Genomic DNA, 20,279 nt, shown 5'->3' on the forward strand with positions numbered 1-20,279 from the left:
ATTTCTTTCAACAATACGTCAAAAGATCACAAATCGTATCTAGTTGAAGACATTACCCTTAAAAATTGAAAAATTTTCCCTCATTCTCCGCAAATGGGGGAAATATTAAAAAAAATTACAAATTTAAAAATCGGTAAATTTTGTCATTTTTTTCACTTTTTTTTCTTAAAACTTCCATAACTTTTTGAAAAATAAACAAATCANTCTTAAAACTTCCATAACTTTTTGAAAAATCAACAAATCAAACATAATTTTTTTTAAACTAAAAGCTTAGATATTTCCCTTTTATTTGATATCATTTTTTTGAAAATCTAACACTTAACCTGATCATCGANCAACATAATTTTTTTTAAACTAAAAGCTTAGATATTTCCCTTTTATTTGATATCATTTTTTTGAAAATCTAACACTTAACCTGCTCATTGGGGGAGATTTAAAATAGCAACTTTTTTACAAAAACTAACTTTTTCAACTTAATTTTTGAAAATGTTCCGGAAATACTGCGTCCTTTAAACATATATCAAATTAAAGCTTATTTTATGTACTACAAAATGAAAAAAAAAAATTTGTCCCGACACTTTATCTTCTACATTTAAACGGCTGCCGTAGTTAAAAAAACGCTATTTTTGTGTTAAAATATTCTNTTTTCTTCTACATTTAAACGGCTGCCGTAGTTAAAAAAACACTATTTTTGTGTTAAAATTTTCGATTTTCGATTTTAAATTTTCAACTTAAAAATGCTATAACTTTTTGAAAAATGTATATATCAGCACAAATTTTTTTTTTCTAAATACATTATAAGTACATCTTTCATTTGACATACTTTTTATTAAAATTGGACAAATTTCCCTTATATAGGGGGCGTTCAAAACTTGAAATATTGTAAAAAACATAGATCTTTTTCAACTGAGCTTTTGAAGGATTATTACTTAGGCCATATGCGAAATTCCTATTGCTGATTTGAAATCAGTAAAAATGGGTTTATAAAATTATATTTTGGTTTTGGATGAAAATTCCTTGCAGACCAGTAAATTTAAATAATAAAACATTTTTACATAATTGACTACAAAAACAAATTTTACATTCTTATTATTTATAGAATTAATTAAGTCAGGAAAAAACATTTTACCATTAGTTTTAATGAAAAACGGTTGATAAAAATGCTTCTTTAAGGAAATTAAAATTATATGGTTCTTCGCCAAGCCCTTTAATTATAATAATAATAAAAAAAAAGTAATAATGGTCCAATATTTTAATAATCTTTTCATAAAATTGTAGTGATTATACAAAAGTCTGTTTACAAGTTTACCACTGTCGCTGAAAAAGTCTTCGATTTAACTCAAAAATTACAAAAGTTTTATGTTACTTTAAAAATTAATTGATTTATTTCCTACTTAATTAATTTTTAGAAACTTATTAAGCTTATATAAAGTATAAACATTTTAAATATACACAAATATACTTACCACAACGAGCGAATTGGAAAGTTACAGCTAATAATACAAAAATAGTCAAATTCTTAGATTTCATTCTGTTACTATCTGAAAATTCAGGTTAAAGATGAAAAATCAAATTTTACTCAATAAAACTTACTTTTTATAAATCAGAATTCAGTTATCTTGTTCACTAATGTAATAATTTAGTAAATTTGAACCTTTTATAGATGCAAACAATTATCCTCGGAACACAATTACAGTACCATATTATGACAAATAACAAATTATAATTAGGTATTTGATAATAAATGGGATTTACATATCTATTATCATATCTATTATACATATCAATTTAGTAATTGTAATAATAGATATTAAACAAATTAACGACTTTTGTGTTAATAATGAGTTATTTTCGTTGAAAACAACCGGATGTGGAACATGGTCATGTTCTTTTATCAAAATTTCAATTATTCTTTCTATCATATGCAAAACTTAAAAGGGTTTACAGCAATGAGAATACTTAAAACTTAAAAGTGTCCTATTAATAGGTACTAAAATTAGCATTTTTTATACGGGACCTTTTTATCTATGTTTTGAAGACAGTATTAGCCATTGAATTGAACTGTCCGAGTGCACTACCAGTTTTAATTAACATATAATATTCACGAGTTGAACGTTAAATATAATACTCAATTAAAAAAAAAAAAATATTTTGAATTTTAAAATTTATTATTTATAAAATTTTGAATTTAAATCACAATGAAAAATTGGAGTGATTTGGTAAAATTAATGTACTTTGTATTGATATGCATTTATTCAAATACAGGTAATACTTCATTTAATAAATAATAAATAATTTATAATTTCTTTAACAAATGTAAATAATTTATCATTTTGCTATAAATTGATTAATATTGTTGAAAATAATTAAAAATATCATACAAACAAAAACATGTAATTGCAATTTTGCGTTTTGAGAATGTTATTATATTTTTTATTTTTGCGAAATAAATACTTATAATATTGATGCATATTTTAAGCATTTTTAGAATAATTTACTATTTTTTCTTGAAATAATTAAGTATTAAAACCTATTTCCAGGGTTGGAAATACAAAAAAGTGTTTTATTCTCTGAATAATTTCGTAGTTGTGCGATTTTGTGATAAAAACGACGATGTATTAATTAGTAACAAAATTCTTTTATTAAAATTATTTATTTTTCGAAATTATTTGTGTGTGTATCAAAAATCTATTTATTTTTTATTTTTCAGAATTTATATTTAAATTCTATAATTTGTTAAATAAATCATATAATTTATTATAATTTTTAATTAAAAATTTAAATTATTTTTTATAAAAAATAGATTTTTCTATTTTTTTATATCAAAACACTAATCTATTGTACTTTAAATATAATAAACGTAATTCGGCATGATATAAATATCTGATTTTAAAATGATAAATTAAATATAACTTTAGAAAATATGCTGAAGTTCATATATGCTTTTATTATTAACATAACGTAGGTCACAACCATTTTGCTGTTTGCAATTTTTAGGTCAATTCTTTGTGAAATTTCTACTTTGATTCCGGAATGTGACTTCAGATTATATCATAACATTTAGTTTTAGAGATAAATACTAATTAGTAATGAATGATTTAATTAAACAATTAAATTATTATAAAAAATTATAAACTATATATTTGAAATTTTATAGTTTCATTTGATGATTGAAAAAATACTTATTAAAATAAAATTGCAGTTATTAATTTTTAAGATTTATGTATATATTTTTTTTCGTAACTTCGCTATTCTCAGTTTTGAATTTGAACTTTTGAATTTCTTACAAAACTATTCATCTATAGCAGCAAATTTATAATTATGAGTTTAGCCCAAAAATAGTTACAGTGGAAAGTTCAGGTTTTATCTAAAAAATGTATATCAAACTTAAATTTAAAGAAGTTAGACTTGACCTTTAGGTTCTAAATTTTGAAACACACTTTTTGAACACCATTTAAATGTTCTATACAAGTTTATAGAAATTAATTATATTTCTGTTTTTATAATGATGTAATTGTTTAATTAATTACAAAGTTAATTAAATGACGTTATTAAAATATTACACTGTAATAATATTACAATTAACTAAGATCGATTTTTTAAAATTCAATTTGAGTTAATAAATCAAATAAAAATTAGTTGTATATACACGCCTAACTATTTGTATCTTTTCTGTAGAAGCAGCTCCTACTTCTAATGAAAATAACGAAGTCCCAGTAAGTATATGATCTATAATTACCCTTAAAAATTAATAATGTATCGTAAAATGAGATTGAATTAGAATCACGGTAAATTGGATCAGCCAAGCACTCGGATACCTAACATGTTATGTATCTAAACAGAAAACGCCATCTTAAACATTTTATATTGTAATGTCAATTTTTCACAATTTACTCTTGTGACTCGTTAATTCTAGTTATGTAACAGTAAAAATTATGAAACGTATATACGAGATAGTTGAAAACGTTTCTCCAAGAATATCTAAATAAACACTTAATGGATTAAAAAATTTGTGAAGCTTATCAGTAGCGATAACTTTAAATTATTTATTTATTATTTTTGATGAGTAGCAGTGTATGAAGAATATATTTTTTGCCAGATAACAATTAAAAATATAATTCTTGATTAAATTGTGTGTTAATAAAGAGAGCAGTAATTTTATATATATATATTAGGTACTATAGTCATGGACATGAAAACGTACTAGCACATATTCGTTTAACAATTAGTCCCCTAAAAAACATATTTCACAACAACCTACCATAAGCTAATGGGAAGTTATTGTGCATTTTCACTAGACTTTGTGAAATTTGATTTAGTAGATCTTAGAATCGTAAAATTTATTTTGCATCAACCCCTAGTGATATATTAGATCCGGGTACGTAATAGTAACCGGCTCGTTTTTTAAGCTATGAAAAATTGTCTATGGAGTAGTACATAATTTTTTAGATCTCATATCGAGATTCTTTAATTAAATATTGTCCAAAAGAAAAAAGTAATCTGTACTCCCCTCCCCAGTTCAACATCTAGTGATATAAATAATATATTAGACCTAAAAAAAATACATATATATATATACATGAAAATTCATATATTTTATTTTTCACTAATCTTTATTAAATTTTATAATAAAAGCAAAAGTATGTTTACAATTTCATTGCTTATTTTTTAATTGTTTTTCGTGTATTAACTATTAAAACTTGTATTGGTTACATAAAAGTTTCATAAGTGTTGTATTTAATTTGATTTCAATAACTATGAAAATTTGTATTGTGATGTTTTGAGAATAATCTATTTTATACTGTGGTATACGCTGTGGTTTGTTAACCGCAGGTTTCGTTTCCGCGGTCGGTAACCGAATTGATCGAATGGGAACCATTTAATGAGATATGGAAAAAAGCAATCGAGACTGAAATGATGAAACAAGTAGGCGACAATCAGGGAACAGTTAAATCCAACATGATAGGCGACTTTATGATTTCCGAAAAGGGACAAAGTGGCACTTGCGACCTTATGGCTCAAGGAATGACACAGATGAGTGGATCTATGCCTGGTTTGGGTCCACTGACTACATTTACTAGTTCCGATAATTTTTCTCATGCCATGTGTGATGTAACCAAGCAATCTATGACTCAAGCTGGTACTGGTATGAATGGATTATACCGCCACTCAAATGATGAAAAAGTTGACATTACTAAAGTTGTCAATGAATATATTAGATCAAAATATCACGAGAATGCAAAAAAAAAACTAGCAAAACTGTTTCGATGTGTAACCTTTAAATCCTAGTTTCCTATGAGTATTTTATTATTATAAGCTTTTTTTTTTTAACTTTTACTAAGCATTTACTGTACTAAGATATCTTACACGTTAATGGTTTATACTGTTATTATTATAGTTCATTTTTAATCTAAATATTACTAAAGTTTTTTTCAAGCTATTTATGGAATTTCAAAATCTTTAAATAATTATAAAAAAATAATATGAACCTACCTGATTTTAAATAAATATTCGTTATGTAATAAATAAGATTGATTTTTAACATTAGTGCGTAATTACTTTATTGTACCTAGTAACCAGACGTAAATCATAGATCACTTGCAGGGAAGTTAATGTAAAATTAAACAAAATTAAAATCTTTCGTTTAACGAATTTACGTGACACACTTATATAGAGTGTACAGTAAGTAAGGAAACAGGTTCCTTACTTACTGAACACTTTGTATATTGTTTACGAGGCCCAAGGTCCGTTTTAAATTTACTCCTTTATACATCGAAAATAAATATTTTTTATGCGATTCATCTAACAATAAGTGTAGATAAATGAAAAATAAAAAAAATTGTTATTAAATTAGATTTTATAATTATTTTTACAAATATTTAAAAAACAGTCATAAATTCATACTGGTATTTTCATAATTCGATTACTGAATACATAACATTTATAAACAATTTGTCGTACAAGTGTTGTTATTTAATGATCCTTTTTTTATTTTTTATTTGTGATACGTTTGTTCGGTTTAATATTTAGTTAACATATCTAACAGTTTCATTTCTAAATAAAAATCTCGTTTTTTCAAACAATATAAGTTTGTATTATAAGTAATATGCTATTTATCTTACCTTAGTAATTTTAACTTATTATATAAAAAATGGTTAAAAATTATGAATGATTTTGTAAGAAATTATTACAATTATTTTTGATTAGGTTCTCAGTTTATTTAAACTCGTGATGTATTAATACATCTGTTATTTAACTACAATAACAGTTTCTCTACCTAATTATAGGCGTTTAGAATTATCACAATGGAAAACAACAACAAAGAAGTAAATTCAAATGATGGTATGTACGAAAACATGGCGCAAGGATTAGATAACATAGACAAAGCAATGGAAGCTATGATTGATAACTACTTAGCAGAAACAGAATACTTTGCTCAGAATAACGTAGCTGAAAATCAAAATGTTCTTACTTCTATAGAAAAATAACAATTAATTTAATAAATAATAATATATTACAGCACCGCAAAACATTGCATATTTTACTTTGATCCTTACACTCTATAATTTCATATTCAATTTTATTTGTATACTTTAATATCCAGTAGATAATTAAATGATAAATCGTTAGAAATTTTAGTTCTTCTTTCATCGTTTTTAGATGAATTTTAAAAAAGTACAAATTGAACAACCAATGATGACTGGTATTCGGAGTATTAATCCTAAGTATGTTATTAATATGCCACTATCGGACACAGAACGAGAAGTCCAAGCAAAAGGACCTTTTTCAAGCATTTCAAATGTTTTACCGGGTGGAGAAACAACTACTAGCACCACAACTACAGCTGCGCCGTATAACCCTTCTAGCATATTGGGTGGTATTCCAGGAGGATTAGGAGGCATTCCTGGAGGAATTGGCGGAAGCAATGATAAACAACAGGGGTCAACTATTATTTTGGGAGGGTTTTCCGCCATGCTCATTCCCACTAGAGGAATGGATATGTCACAACTTATGTCTATGATATCCACAGGCCAACAACTAAGCCAATACTTGCCAAAACCAAGTGGTAGTTAGAAAATATTGAATAATCAAACACACTTTGTGAAGGGTATTATACAAATTTGTTTTCTTTTAAATTTATCAAAGCATTAAAATTGTTAATAGTTTTATGAGAAATTGATAAATTTTATAAAATATCATATTGGTAATATCATATTAATGTGGAGTTGCAAAATTGTCTCATTTGCTTAAAGTTATCTTAATTATTATATGATTTTAAGCAATTAAAAATTATCATAAAGATTTCAATAGTATTCATATAAAAATCACGCTAAATTTAAATTTTGGAAAATAAGTTACCCAGGTTCATAAATCTAGTAATTGAAAATTGTAAAAATTCAACCATGACAAAAGGAAGATTATTATTAAGTAATTAGAAAAAATTTTTCATTCATGAAAAATTCAACATTTTCTTAAATTACATAACCTAAATTGTCGAACACTAACAGTAAATGCTCATAAAAATAATGTATTCTTCAGTATTTTTAAACTTTTGAATCTTAAGTATCATTCATACTTAGTAACTTAACAAATTCTTCCCAAAACAATCCTCCACCAATAGACGATTCTAATCTTGTACTTTGCATCCATTTTTCGTAAAAATCTCTAATTGAATATCAGAAATATATTGAATACAATTAAAAAAAACACATCATAGTAAAATTAATACCTTCTCAGCTTCGCATTGAAGTTAAAATTGAGTATCTTCAGATGGAAGATCTGAACGAATTCCATAGAACGAATTGGATTTATTAGTTAAAACTAAATTTTATTACTTAAAAATATGCTTTTAGAATATACGGACTGATTCATTAATAAATTGAGGAATTTTATAAATTTCCATTTATAAGATTATTTAAGGAATTCAGACTTGTGATTATAATATGAGACATAACAATTGACAAAAGCGTCAAAAATAAATTAACTATTTAGTAAAATATAAATAAAAATTTTTTATGTAAACCTTAAAATAATAATAGTATAATTTACGATATTAAAAGATCTTAAACACTAAATTATGAATAAGTAAATTTAGATTATATCTTGCACAGTTATGTCATAAAATCAAATAGTATGGTTACATAAGTCTTGTATATTTTCATTGAGCAAATTATCGCATGTTTTTCTTGATGAAATCTAAATACTTAGAAACATCAGTAAATACAACATAGTGTCTCGTGTCGCAAACTCTGAGACCTTCTTTGGCTACTGTAATGGAAACGATTCCTCGGAGGAACCATCGATTGTTTTTGTGAAACACCATGCCTCCACCACTATCACCATTGCAAACACTTGTACCTAAATAAAAATGCATACATAAAAAATAAAAACTGTACTTTGTTTTATTTTATTTTATTTATATCGTTAAATATGATAAAAAAAATCACATATGAAAAAATTTAAATTATTGGGAAAACTATATTTTGTTTTATAATTAAAAATATTTTTATCAGAAACAAAAAAAAATTAATATATCAGTCAAATATTTTTTGCTATTTAGTATATAAAAATATTAGTATATTAAATAAATAAAATCGTTAAGCAATAAAACAATAATCAAATATGATTAACTTCAATACTAAATAATACTTCTAAATAATTAATTTGGGATCAATCAAAATGTTTAAAATGTACACTGGAATCAAATTTAAACGAAAATATTTAAACTACTAGTATAAATATCAATAAGATTGAATTGTGTTCTGGAATAGGGACAACATCCTCAATTTTAAAAAGCAAAATAATGATACCAAAATTAAACTAAAAGATCATTTTATAGTTTAGGTATCAAAAATTATACTACTTACCATTTCTGAACCCAGCACAGAATGTCTTATCTGATGTAAATTCTGAATAGAACTGTGGATAGCTCCAAAGACACGTCTGATGTGATACGACAGGCATCTTAGCCATTTTCAATTCTTCAGTAGGCGCATCATTTTCGTCATAACCCCATCCAACAACCTATTAAAATAATTTATTTTTAAACTATTACAGAAATTGAAAACAAACAAAAATATTTGAAAAAAAATATTATCAACTCGATTTCTTTTTGACATAGAATTATTAATATTCTCCTCTAGAATATTAAAAAAATTAATATCTCTTTTATTTCTCAGACCACAGAAAAGAATACGCTAACACTATTACGCATTTAATTCTGACCTCGGCCACTATTAAATAGCCATGAGTCATTGTCTTTCTCAGCGTCTTAGAGGCACCACAAAAGTATTAAATAAGGAAAATTAATTAAAGTAACTATTTTGCGTTGATTGGAATATGGGCTGATGACTAAATGTGTCAATAAAAAAGTGTGACACATTCGAGACGCCCAATCCCTGTTTATTCCGTTTGTGGTACATTATATAAAGATTGAAGACCTTGTTTTTCCTCTCACTCACTTATCTCTTTTTCTCATTCAAAAATCTCTTTTATCAAGTAACTCTTTAAGATTATTCCCTACATACTGTAGTGTATTATTTATACTGTGTCTCTATAGTCTTAACTTTTCTCACCAAGTTTAAAATGTACATTTGTTAAAATAACTAACTCTTTGCTTAAAATATATACGCTTATATAATTCCCATATAATTCACCTTTATTAACTTACCTACTATAATTTTAAATAACACTTACAAAACAACTATAAATATATATTAAATATATACTATATTAAATAACTATAAATCACCAGCCGATATTCTATCATCACTGTTCCAGCAGATATCAGGTAAGAGTAGTTTTAAATAGTGATCGGAAATATTGAATAGTAACTATCGAACTATTCGATAGTTGTCCACTATTTAAACTATTCGATAGTCATTCCAAAAACAATTCGAATTGTAAAAATATTCGATAGTTTATGCTAAAAATAAACTATTCGGTTGTATAAATACAATTCGAAAGTTTAATATATTTGAAAATGCCATCACTAGTTTTAACACACTAACTACATTTATCAAGTAATAACTAGAAACAAAGTACTTGTATTTATTATATCTTTTTGGATGATGCCATTATCATTCTTTTTTATTAATACCACCCCCATAAACTTTATTTTTAGTTATTACAAATTAATGACTTTATTTTATTTGCTGTATCTTTTTAATTAAATTTATACAGTAAGGTAACAGCACCAGTCATCGGTACATGGACTAGTTTTTAGTAATCGAGTTTAATACTTAATGAATAATTTAAGTTTTAAATAATATATTGATTTTTTAATTAACTATGAAATTTAATAAGGAAACAAAAATTAACTTTTCAAAACCTTCAAAAGGCTCATATAAAACATAAAAATTGCTAAAGCCTTGGAACTACAAATGACTGGTGTCGTTACCTTAGATCATATTCAAAAATATAAGCCAAGTCAGAAAATCTTTTATAGTAGTGTTTCACATAAAATACTGTCAGAAAAAAATTCATAATTAATATTGCTAAAATGAGAAATTCGCATTGAGGAAATAACACAATTTGTTCCGTCTGTAATTTAATAAGTTTCCAAGAAATTACTTAATTTTAAAATAAAATAAAAAATACAAGATTATTGTGAAATTATTAGTCTAGAATGGAAACAAAAACATCTGCATGATACCCCTCTTTGCACTTTTTTTCGTAAAAATTATTGGTAGTCTTATTTGTTAATTGAACCTACATTTTTCAAAGTGTCAATTCTTTTTGAGTTCAAAAAATCCATTTTTATTTCATTAAAATCAATATTATTACCGTTCCTTCTTTTCCAACTATATCATCCAACTCATTAGTTTTTTCTTCCCACAAACATACAGGATTCACATAATTTGTTATCTCTGCTTCGGATGACAAAGTTAACACAGCGATATCACCCAAATAATTACTGCTGTTGTATGATGGATAAACATTAATACGTATGACCTGGACCAAAAATCATTACATAAAAAATAAAACTCAAAAAATGTAACATCACATTTCACCTGTTTAGTTTGGACTCCCAACTCATCACTGTATTGTAATTGATGATATTTACCTAGATAGACGACTATTTTACTAGCGTTATAAACCATATCGTTCTGTTTAGTAGTTACACAATGAGCAGCTATAGGATATGTAATACAATATTAGTAGTACGTATAAATTATAATTAAATTTAGATAAAAATTAATTAAAATTAAATTCAACAATAAATGTTTGATTTTCACAAAGATTAATACTTTTAAATACCTGTAATGACTTTGTTTTTTGATATTAAGGAACCACCGCAGTTGTAACTGAGATTAATTCCCTCAATTAAGTATAAAGCTACATGCCATGGCCATTGACCACGGAGTGTCGACTGTCCAGCTGTTACTAATGGCACTGCAAGTTTCACTTCACCACAACTAACTGAACTGCTAACTTGTTGCGAGTTTGTTCTGCAATACATAATTTTCAGTTTGCGATTTTCAACCACTTTAAGTTAGGAATAAAATTGTATAATGTTATACATACGTGCTAAAGGAATCTGAAGGGTTTTTATTGGGTTTTTGAATGGAAGACGATGATGTTTGTTGTTCATTAGGTCTGTTATTGTTATTATTCAGAGGTCTAGATGGATTAGAGTTACTATCTGTGGACACGGGGCGACTACCACTGTTGTTGTTTCCAGAATTTGGGCGATTGTTAGAATTGGCATTATTATTATTTTGATTTGAGGATGGTCTATTGTTATTGTTGTTCGAAGATGGCCTGTTATTATTATTTTGATTCTGATCGTCGCTATTGTTTATCACAGTTATAATAACAGTTTTATTGTTAGATGAATTATTACTCAGTAACTCATCAATAACTCCTGTTATTTGATCCTTGTTGTTTGAATCAGTGTTGGCTTGCAAAGACACTGTATTAGGTTTATTGATGGGGTTGACGCTAGGCCTAACTGTAGAAGTTACTTTATTCATGTTGTTGTTATTGTTGTTGTTATTATTGTTATATGGTCTACTATCATTATCATTGACGTTATTGTAATTATTTGATGAATGGTCTGTACCACCATATGGTGACTGTGTAGTCGGTTTGTATATATTATCTTTATCATAATTGTTGTTGTTACCATTTTGATTATTTTCATTATTGATATAACTTGGAGAGAATTCATCAATGTTATGTTCGTTGTTATTTTCACCAAATTCTGGATCAGGTCTTTTAGACGGCCTCGTGGATTTTGTGGTAATATCGTACTCTGAACTGTAATCTGATAAACGCAAAAAAAACTCATAGAAAAATCATTACTACTAAATCTCAAAAGAAATTACAAAATCAAAGTATCTATACAAAATTGCATATTAAATAACTTTATCCTAAAAAATGTTGGTATTATCTATTATTTAAACTATTTTAAAGCTAATTTTAATTAACAACCATTTATCATTTAATCAGTTAATTAAAATATTAAAATACGACAACATGACCTATAGATATCAAATTACTGTACATAACTCTATTATCAAATCTATACTAGATAATACCAACAATAATAAAAAAATACCAAGGAATTCTTACGGGAATCTTCAGGACAAATTTTTCGACCATTTAATCGAATTATGCGTACTCGAGGACTTCCTGTCGTCCGGTTAAACTTCACCATAATTCGAGACAGTACAGCTGGTCCAGGTCTTAGTCTTTGATTTAAGTTTAAGATAGTATATTTGACATTGTCATTTGATGTAGTTTCACCCATCCACGACTGAAATTGTTCAAACAATTAAAATAAATAATTTATGGCTTCTCTAAACTATATTTTATATTGAAAAACAAATGTAATATAGTAACAATTAAGCTATAATTAATTTTTAGCGCAACAAAACGTGATCTTTTATTAAAGTGTCTGTTTAACACACAAAAATATTACATAAGTCCTTGATATAAAATAATAGTAGCAGTTTAACTAATTTTGTATATATTATAGATATAAAAATAAAAATATCTAATTAAACACTCAAGCTGCTTCTATAAAATCACTAATGAGGAGTCATAATTATTTGCATTTATGTTAGACTGAAAAATAATTAAAAAGACATATTATAATAAAATAAGCTATTAAAAATGTATCAAATATCAAATATCACAAGGACAGTTTATAAAACAGCAGCACAGTGGGGTCGTGACACAGTGTCAACTTAGCACAGTTGGGACGAGTATAGACGATATCTGACAGTTATTAATACCACTATCATAGTAACACCTCATTACAAACTTGTTGATAATGTTTAATTTAAAAAAATTGGATGGATTACTTTAAAAGTAATATCAACACTTAATTCCTGATTTCTATTTTAATTAGTAATTCTTTGATTTATAAGTATAGCATATGAATAAATACTAATTATAGTAATTAAACTTTGCATGAAATTTATTTTCAATAATTTAATATTGTAATTTTTACGGAGGAATTATAAACAGTTATAAAGTAATATATTTTGTTTCTTTTATAACAAACGCATAAAAAAATTTAAACATCTTAATGTAATACTTTTCAGGAAAATTTTTTTTGTTACTTATGAATAAATACACTTAGTGTATTGTAAATGTAAAAATCCATTGTTAAATTCAAGTAAAACCAAAAATAATTTTTTTAGAAATGATTTATACAATAACATGTATTAAAAAAATTGGAATATTATAGACTGGTGGAGTACAGACAGATAGAGTAAAAAAATAATAAAGTAAAATTATTTAATTTTATAACTGAAACCTATGATATTGTCCTTGATATTCATTGAAGTTATTCAATCTAAATGAGATAAAATTCAAATAAATTACAAATTTTTACGTAGAGATGATGATAGGTTTGAAAATGACCACAAAAACAACATGATAAATTTAATAGAATTGAAATGTTTAGATGTTAGAATGTATTTCGAAGTTAAAATAAGAAATTAAGAACGCATTTAACACGAGCAAAAATGTCCAAGACTATTAATTTTATTCACGATTAATTTATGCCCTTTCATTGTTACTGTTTTACTAAATATTTTATAAGTGTTAAAAAAAATACATGTTTTTACATTATTTTATACTTATGAATAATTTGTGTTTAATAAAATTAGTATAGTTATAAATAAAATTGTATAGAATAAATTTGTTTGTAATGGACAAATTTATATGTAACCCAATCCAACTGTATTTTAACCTTTTCCCCCGTTTTTTTATAGGCACTGCAGTGGTCGATACACGTCTAGGGAAAATTATTGTAGTAAAAATTTTCATTTTAAAATTAATACAACTTTTTTATAAAACTTAGTAAAAAAACATTTAGTTGAAACTTATAGCAACAAGAAAAACTGATTTTTTATACCAAAATAATATTTTTTGTTCAACTTCGGGGGTCATTTACATATAAAAGGCGATTCTTTTAACACTAGCCACTCAATTATTCTTAAAATAATACATTTTTTATGAATGTTTTTTTTTTTGGCTTTGATAGTTACATATTTATTTATTATAAAATATTTATTATATTCATCCATTATGTCTTATAGGGGTGTCAACCTTTTTTTTAAAAAATGGAAACATACATATCAAACTATTTTATAAAATAGAAAATGATCTAATTAAGAAAATGGCTGTTTGATAACAACTTTATATATATGTGTCAGTATTTCCGGAACATTTTTAGAAGTTAAGTAGAAAATATTCTATTTTCTACACGCTTGTTTAAAGATTTAAAGCCATATGTATATAGGGAAATGATTTTGAATTAAAAAGGTAAATATAAAGTATTTAACATATAATAATTGTATTAATCCTAAATTTTAAAAAATTATAGCATTATAAAGTTAAAAAATAAAAAATATAAAATCCAGAATTTTTTCATAGAAATAGCATATTTTTTAATGTGGTGGTAGCTTTTACCATAAAAATAAGTCAAGAGGTCAAATATTTTTTTTTAATTAAGGTAAATTACATAAACTTTAATTTAAGGTATATATGAAAGTGTCAGTATTTCCAGAATATTTTCATAAGTTAATTTTTTGTGCAAAAGTTGTCATTTAAATCCCCCTTGTTGACAGATAAAAGGTCAGATTTTCAAAAAAAATATACCAAATGATAGGTAAATACCTAAGATATTTATCTAAAAAAAATAGTTTTAATCCATTCAGGTTTCAAAATGTTATAGCAATTATTTCAAAAAAATTTTACAAATGTTGAAATAGAAACATTGAAGCTTAGAGAAATTTTTATTAAAACATTTTTGTCCGATAGCCTACTGCGGCAGGCGCGATTTAACATAAGAATATACCAGTGAAAAGTGTGTTTAATACACAATACGCCTACTTGCACTATTAATTTAAAAACATATTTTTTTTATGATTATTTCACATATTAAAATATTATCAAGTCTATCTTAAAAATATAAGGATTTTTTAACTTACGTTTTTGATTTAGAAAAGTGTTGCGAAATGCTATTATATAAAACTCATATCGAAATAATTTTATACTGCAGTTACTAAAATAATTTAACTTACTACCATCAAATCTGAAGATCGATCCAACTCAATATCTAGCCGGATACCCACAAGATTTTCGTCTGTTTTTAAGGATATCTCACCATACCATCGGTTGGCTTCAGGTTCGGAACCTTCATAACTAAATATATCTGGACAAGGGGATGGCGGATGAGGTGCAGAATTTGAATAATTTATGTATAAAATTAGACATGATACCGTTGTGAAAATATAAAAACGCTAAAATTAAAATACACAACACGTCATTAAATTACTACATATAATTATTAATTGTTTCTTACCATCATAGTACTCATCTACTATTTGGATGAATTTTGTGATCAAGTGACTTAAAAGTGGAATGTTCAACTAAAAAACCCAACGAAGTCGTCTAAAGTTCATTCAACATTTTTATTTTCCAAAAACAAATAAACATTTCAAACTGGAAGCGATATTACCTTATCAATATTTTACTCAGCCTATAAAGTCCAAAAATAAAATAAATAATACGTTAAAATTATATATAAGCGTCGCATGAAACAAAAAAGGAATCAAGAAAAATCACAAACAAATAATACGTAAAGCAAATTAAAATAAAAGTAATAAAGATTATCAGCAGTGGCGACGCGCCATAATAAATAATAACACTATGTCCACTCTTTATAACAGGCCAAATAATTTGGTTTTATAATACTAAAATAATTAATTAAATAAACTTGAATTTCATAATACATATTTCACTAGACTCAATAAAACCTTTTAACCATTGTAATAGTAGTCATATTTCTTCTAGTTGCGGTCCACGCGCTTAAGCTAATGGAGCTCGGCATGGACATGAGTAAATATTTGTCCTACTTGCCCAAGCAAAGTATACCAATAGTAGTTATAATAAAGAAAGCGAAAGGTGGATCGAACCTCCTTATCATAAGATTACATTATTCTAAAAGCAAGTTTTTTAATCTTAATTTTTAATGAATTTTTTTTAATTTTTCTAGAATCATTTAGAAAAAGGATTACGAAAATTTCATAGTATAAAATTAAAAAAAAAAAAATGATTAGTGTCAAGTTTAAATTTAGTCTATTCAATTTTCATATTTAAACCTCCTAAATACCGATACGTATATAGACTTGCGCAAACTTTGATGATTCTGGGCTAATAGAATGAATTTTGAAAATATATTTTAAGTATTTTTTAATAAAAAAATGTATAATATTTATCTTAAATGTAAGAATTTTGTTCTCCTAATTTAAATTTAAAACTTTTATTATCTAAATATTAAATATACAGAGTAAAACAGATCTAACTGACAATTCTTAAACTTAAGAACTATTATAATAGCTTATAATTTCAGTGTAATATCATTATTTATTTTAATCATTTCTTATCTAACGTATATAAGAAAATAAATCAGTATTTATCACTGAAAAACTTTGAACTTTCGGGACCAAAATTATTTTTGTTATCATTTTATAATGAGCATAATTAGGTCAGGTTTCTCAATTTTAGTTGTTTATTCCCTATATCATTGATAAAACTTTAAATTCTTAAGTATAATGATACATATTTTATAGTAAACTAAATTATATTGATATTTAATTATTTTATTTTAATTGTATACCTGATGGCGACAATTATCGAAACCAGTCATATAATAAAATATTTATATTTTTCATAATACTCCCGGTTTTTTTGTACTAGTTTATCTAATGAAATATATATATCATTATTAATATTGAAATCTCCTGAAAAAAATTATAAAATACACATTCATATTTTTTAATTTTAATAGTATTGTTGTTTTTAATATACAATGATTAGGAAAACACACTAGAAAGTGCTTTAAAGTTATATAAAATTTTTGGGATAGAATCCTTCTTTAAACTTACTAATATACCATTTATAGTTTTTATTTTGTAATTTTATTAATAAATCAGTAAAATGCCAGATTTTGGTAATCTTAATACATATTTTACCTGCTGTTTCATCAATATTGTTTAAATGTAACCATATAACTGAGAAATATAATGAAAAAGATGCGTATTGCAATAGACTATAAAAAAATGGGAATAAAGATTTCTTCATACGAGTACTTTTTAAAATATTTACATTTATTTTTCAACAGATTTTTGAAAATAAATCTAAATTTATTTGTGATTAAAAGCTTCGCACAGAAAACGAAATGTGGTAAAAAAAAAGAGACATAAAAACTTACTTTAAACGAACAAGTTTGAATATAAAAAAACATTATGCATTTAAATGTAATAAATTATTACTAATAATGACTACTCTATATATAAGCATAACTACAAAAATTACTTGGAGATTTCGTAGATTTTAGCTTTTGTATGATTTGAATCAATATATTATTTTTACTTGCCTGTTATTTATTGATCGTTTATAATACAATAAAATTCTACAACAGGAGGGTTACTAACGGTTACAGCTTTGAAATCTTGATTAATGAATTATCAATGATACTTCAATGATTAAGTAGGATAAGTATTTGATAAATATGGAGAAGTGTTTAATAGCAGACAACTATGTTGTTAATTTTTGTATAAAAAAATGTTTAAAATTAAATGTAGATAAATAACTTAACAATGATTTATCTAATTATGCATATCACATTACAACACTATTATATAGTTATTGTAATCTTACACATTTATTTACTTCTAATGTGATCGTAAATTACACAAAAAAATTCGTCATAATATTTAACATTATATAAAATGATAATCAGTCAAAAAATATCGATTCAATGACGACCTTTATTTGATTTTTTCAAAGCAAATTACTAATTCTACTAACATATTCAGATCGTAGTAAAAATTGTTAGTAAAAAAGTAAAAAAACAACCAATAAAAGTAAATAAAGTTGATGTGTTTTTAAATCGTATTCATGGTGTTTAGAAATTAAACTAACATGTTAATTGTTAAGAATAATGGAAATAATAGAAATTTTTTCCCTTACTCTTGATACAGAATATTAATATACTGTGAAGAACACACACGACGTGTAAAGCTCACTTTAAGAGTATTCAAGATTTTACACTAAGTATTTTATATAGTGATCGTTCATATCAGAAAATTAAAATTATATTATTATTGTATTGAATTGATTTACTAATATTACTTGCTATATTTTTTATTTAAACAATTTTATTCATTAAACTTTCAAAACTATTGAAAGGTCAGTATTCAGGGCCACGTTTAGTAATTGTGACTATTAGTACAATAAATGTCGAGAAAAAATATTATCCAAAATATGAGTTGAGACACTATCTATAAATCTAATTATTATCAAGTGATTAATATAAAATAAATACCAAAAAGTGTTTTTTTGTTATTATCGATGTTATAAGTGTTTAAGAGTATAGGTTTTAAATAGTTTTGGTTATTTAGGGTTCACACACACTATTTGGATTATAGAATTGGTATTCTTCGGTGCTTATTACATTTAACTCAATTTTAATTATGGGATTATAACTTATATGTTATATAACAATATAACTTCTATATTTAATAAAAAAAATTTTTTTTTTAATTTTTATTTTGGTTTTGGTGGGTTCTGGTTTTTGATGAATATCAAATGTTTATAGGTGTTTTTTGTTTCTGGAACATTTGGTTCTAGGCCTTGGTAAATACTAAAAACATTTTTTCAGGGATTTTTATTAATTACCACTAATTAGACAACTTACGAGATTTCTTAACCAATCTTTATAAGCCGATGTTTTAAAGAAAATTGATATAGCAATTAATTTATTATATAATAATGTACTTTAACCTTAAAAATAAGATTACGCATCACATTACTTTTTAATAATTAAGAATAATTAGTTATATTCGATGTACAAATTATTTTCGCTAAATAATAGACATTAATAATTTAAGTAAAGAAATGTTTTGACGGAAAAAATGGCTGACTTTTTTAATAATAAAATTCAAATTGCAATTTTCATAGTTTAATAATTTAAATAGAAATAATTAAACTATCAGTGGCACTAAAAAGTTTGTCGGATTTTGATTAAAGAACATACTAGTCTATTCATTAAATTAATCTGATGTTTAAAAGCACACATTTCGAATTAAAAATCCCAGAAGATGTCGCTCAAACAAAATAAAAATATAAAAAAACAGAAAAATTTTCAAGAAAACGATTTTTATAAAACTATTACATAAGTATTGATTGAACAGGTATACTTTTTATATTAATAAAATTGATAATTAACCAACTTACTCATACAAATTTTAACAGCTGCCTAAGAAACTCTTAATACAACAAAAAAAAAATAGAATTTTAAGTAAATTTTTCAATGTTTAATAAGATAGCTAAAAAATTCAGATTTCTATTCAAGCACAAATCAAAAGCTGAAATTATTTAAACACGTAATAAAAACCTAATTAACTACGTATTATTACAGCACATTTAAAACGCTAACTTTGGCACACAACAACCAACGAAATATATATTTATAAAATGAAGTAAATAATACCAAATACTCAACACTCCGCGACGACGTCCGGCACATACTAAGGTCACTAGAGATGTCTAACTAATAATGGACACATATACATGTAATCAGCAACTATCTATCTACCTACCTGCCTACCAATTACTATAATATAGTGCAGGTAAAACAACAGAACAGTTTTCCAAGAAATCACCAACACCGTCTCGATCGTTATTGTTTATGTATATTATAATAGCAATAATTAGAAACAAAATAAAAATACAACAACGTCACAGAAAAATAA

General features: G+C 25.0%; 3 protein-coding genes across 7 annotated transcripts in view; 1 reads left to right on the forward strand and 2 right to left on the reverse strand.

Moving 5' to 3' along the window:
* LOC126894074 (uncharacterized) overlaps positions 1 to 1,645 on the reverse strand; it is a 2,891-nt gene extending 1,246 nt beyond the window's left edge. The window contains exon 1 of the mRNA XM_050664755.1: positions 1,467 to 1,645. Within this exon, the coding sequence (XP_050520712.1) occupies positions 1,467 to 1,530 (64 nt within the window). The 5' untranslated portion in view covers positions 1,531 to 1,645. The remainder of the gene's footprint in view (positions 1 to 1,466) is intronic.
* Positions 1,646 to 1,870: 225 nt separating this feature from the next.
* On the forward strand, positions 1,871 to 7,110 carry LOC126894063 (uncharacterized). 2 transcript variants are annotated; one of them, XM_050664733.1, is made up of 4 exons: positions 1,885 to 2,265; positions 3,679 to 3,716; positions 6,288 to 6,464; positions 6,661 to 7,110. In XM_050664733.1, exons 1-4 carry the CDS (start codon positions 2,199 to 2,201, stop codon positions 7,072 to 7,074), a joined length of 696 nt encoding a protein of 231 aa, XP_050520690.1. In that variant the 5' UTR covers positions 1,885 to 2,198; the 3' UTR covers positions 7,075 to 7,110. The 2 variants fall into 2 exon arrangements, with proteins under 2 accessions (XP_050520699.1, XP_050520690.1); XM_050664742.1 differs by lacking the exons at positions 6,288 to 6,464; positions 6,661 to 7,110 and adding an exon at positions 4,834 to 6,266 and having other exon boundaries at positions 1,871 to 2,265.
* An 887-nt stretch (positions 7,111 to 7,997) lies between these two features.
* LOC126894044 (serine proteinase stubble-like) lies at positions 7,998 to 20,279 on the reverse strand. 4 transcript variants are annotated; one of them, XM_050664700.1, is made up of 10 exons: positions 20,127 to 20,279; positions 15,824 to 16,000; positions 15,543 to 15,761; positions 12,577 to 12,760; positions 11,527 to 12,268; positions 11,260 to 11,450; positions 11,013 to 11,134; positions 10,786 to 10,953; positions 8,868 to 9,024; positions 7,998 to 8,358 (listed from the first exon to the last, which is right to left on the reverse strand). In XM_050664700.1, the coding sequence occupies exons 2-10, from the start codon at positions 15,836 to 15,838 to the stop codon at positions 8,171 to 8,173; spliced, it is 1,986 nt and encodes a 661-aa protein (XP_050520657.1). In that variant the 5' UTR covers positions 15,839 to 16,000; positions 20,127 to 20,279; the 3' UTR covers positions 7,998 to 8,170. The 4 variants fall into 4 exon arrangements, with proteins under 4 accessions (XP_050520657.1, XP_050520666.1, XP_050520650.1 ...); XM_050664709.1 differs by having other exon boundaries at positions 20,018 to 20,247; XM_050664693.1 differs by lacking the exon at positions 20,127 to 20,279 and adding an exon at positions 19,762 to 20,072.

The sequence above is a fragment of the Daktulosphaira vitifoliae genome, unplaced genomic scaffold, assembly GCF_025091365.1.
Source record: "Daktulosphaira vitifoliae isolate Bord-2020 unplaced genomic scaffold, ASM2509136v1 Scaffold_1, whole genome shotgun sequence".
NCBI lineage: Eukaryota > Metazoa > Arthropoda > Insecta > Hemiptera > Phylloxeridae > Daktulosphaira > Daktulosphaira vitifoliae.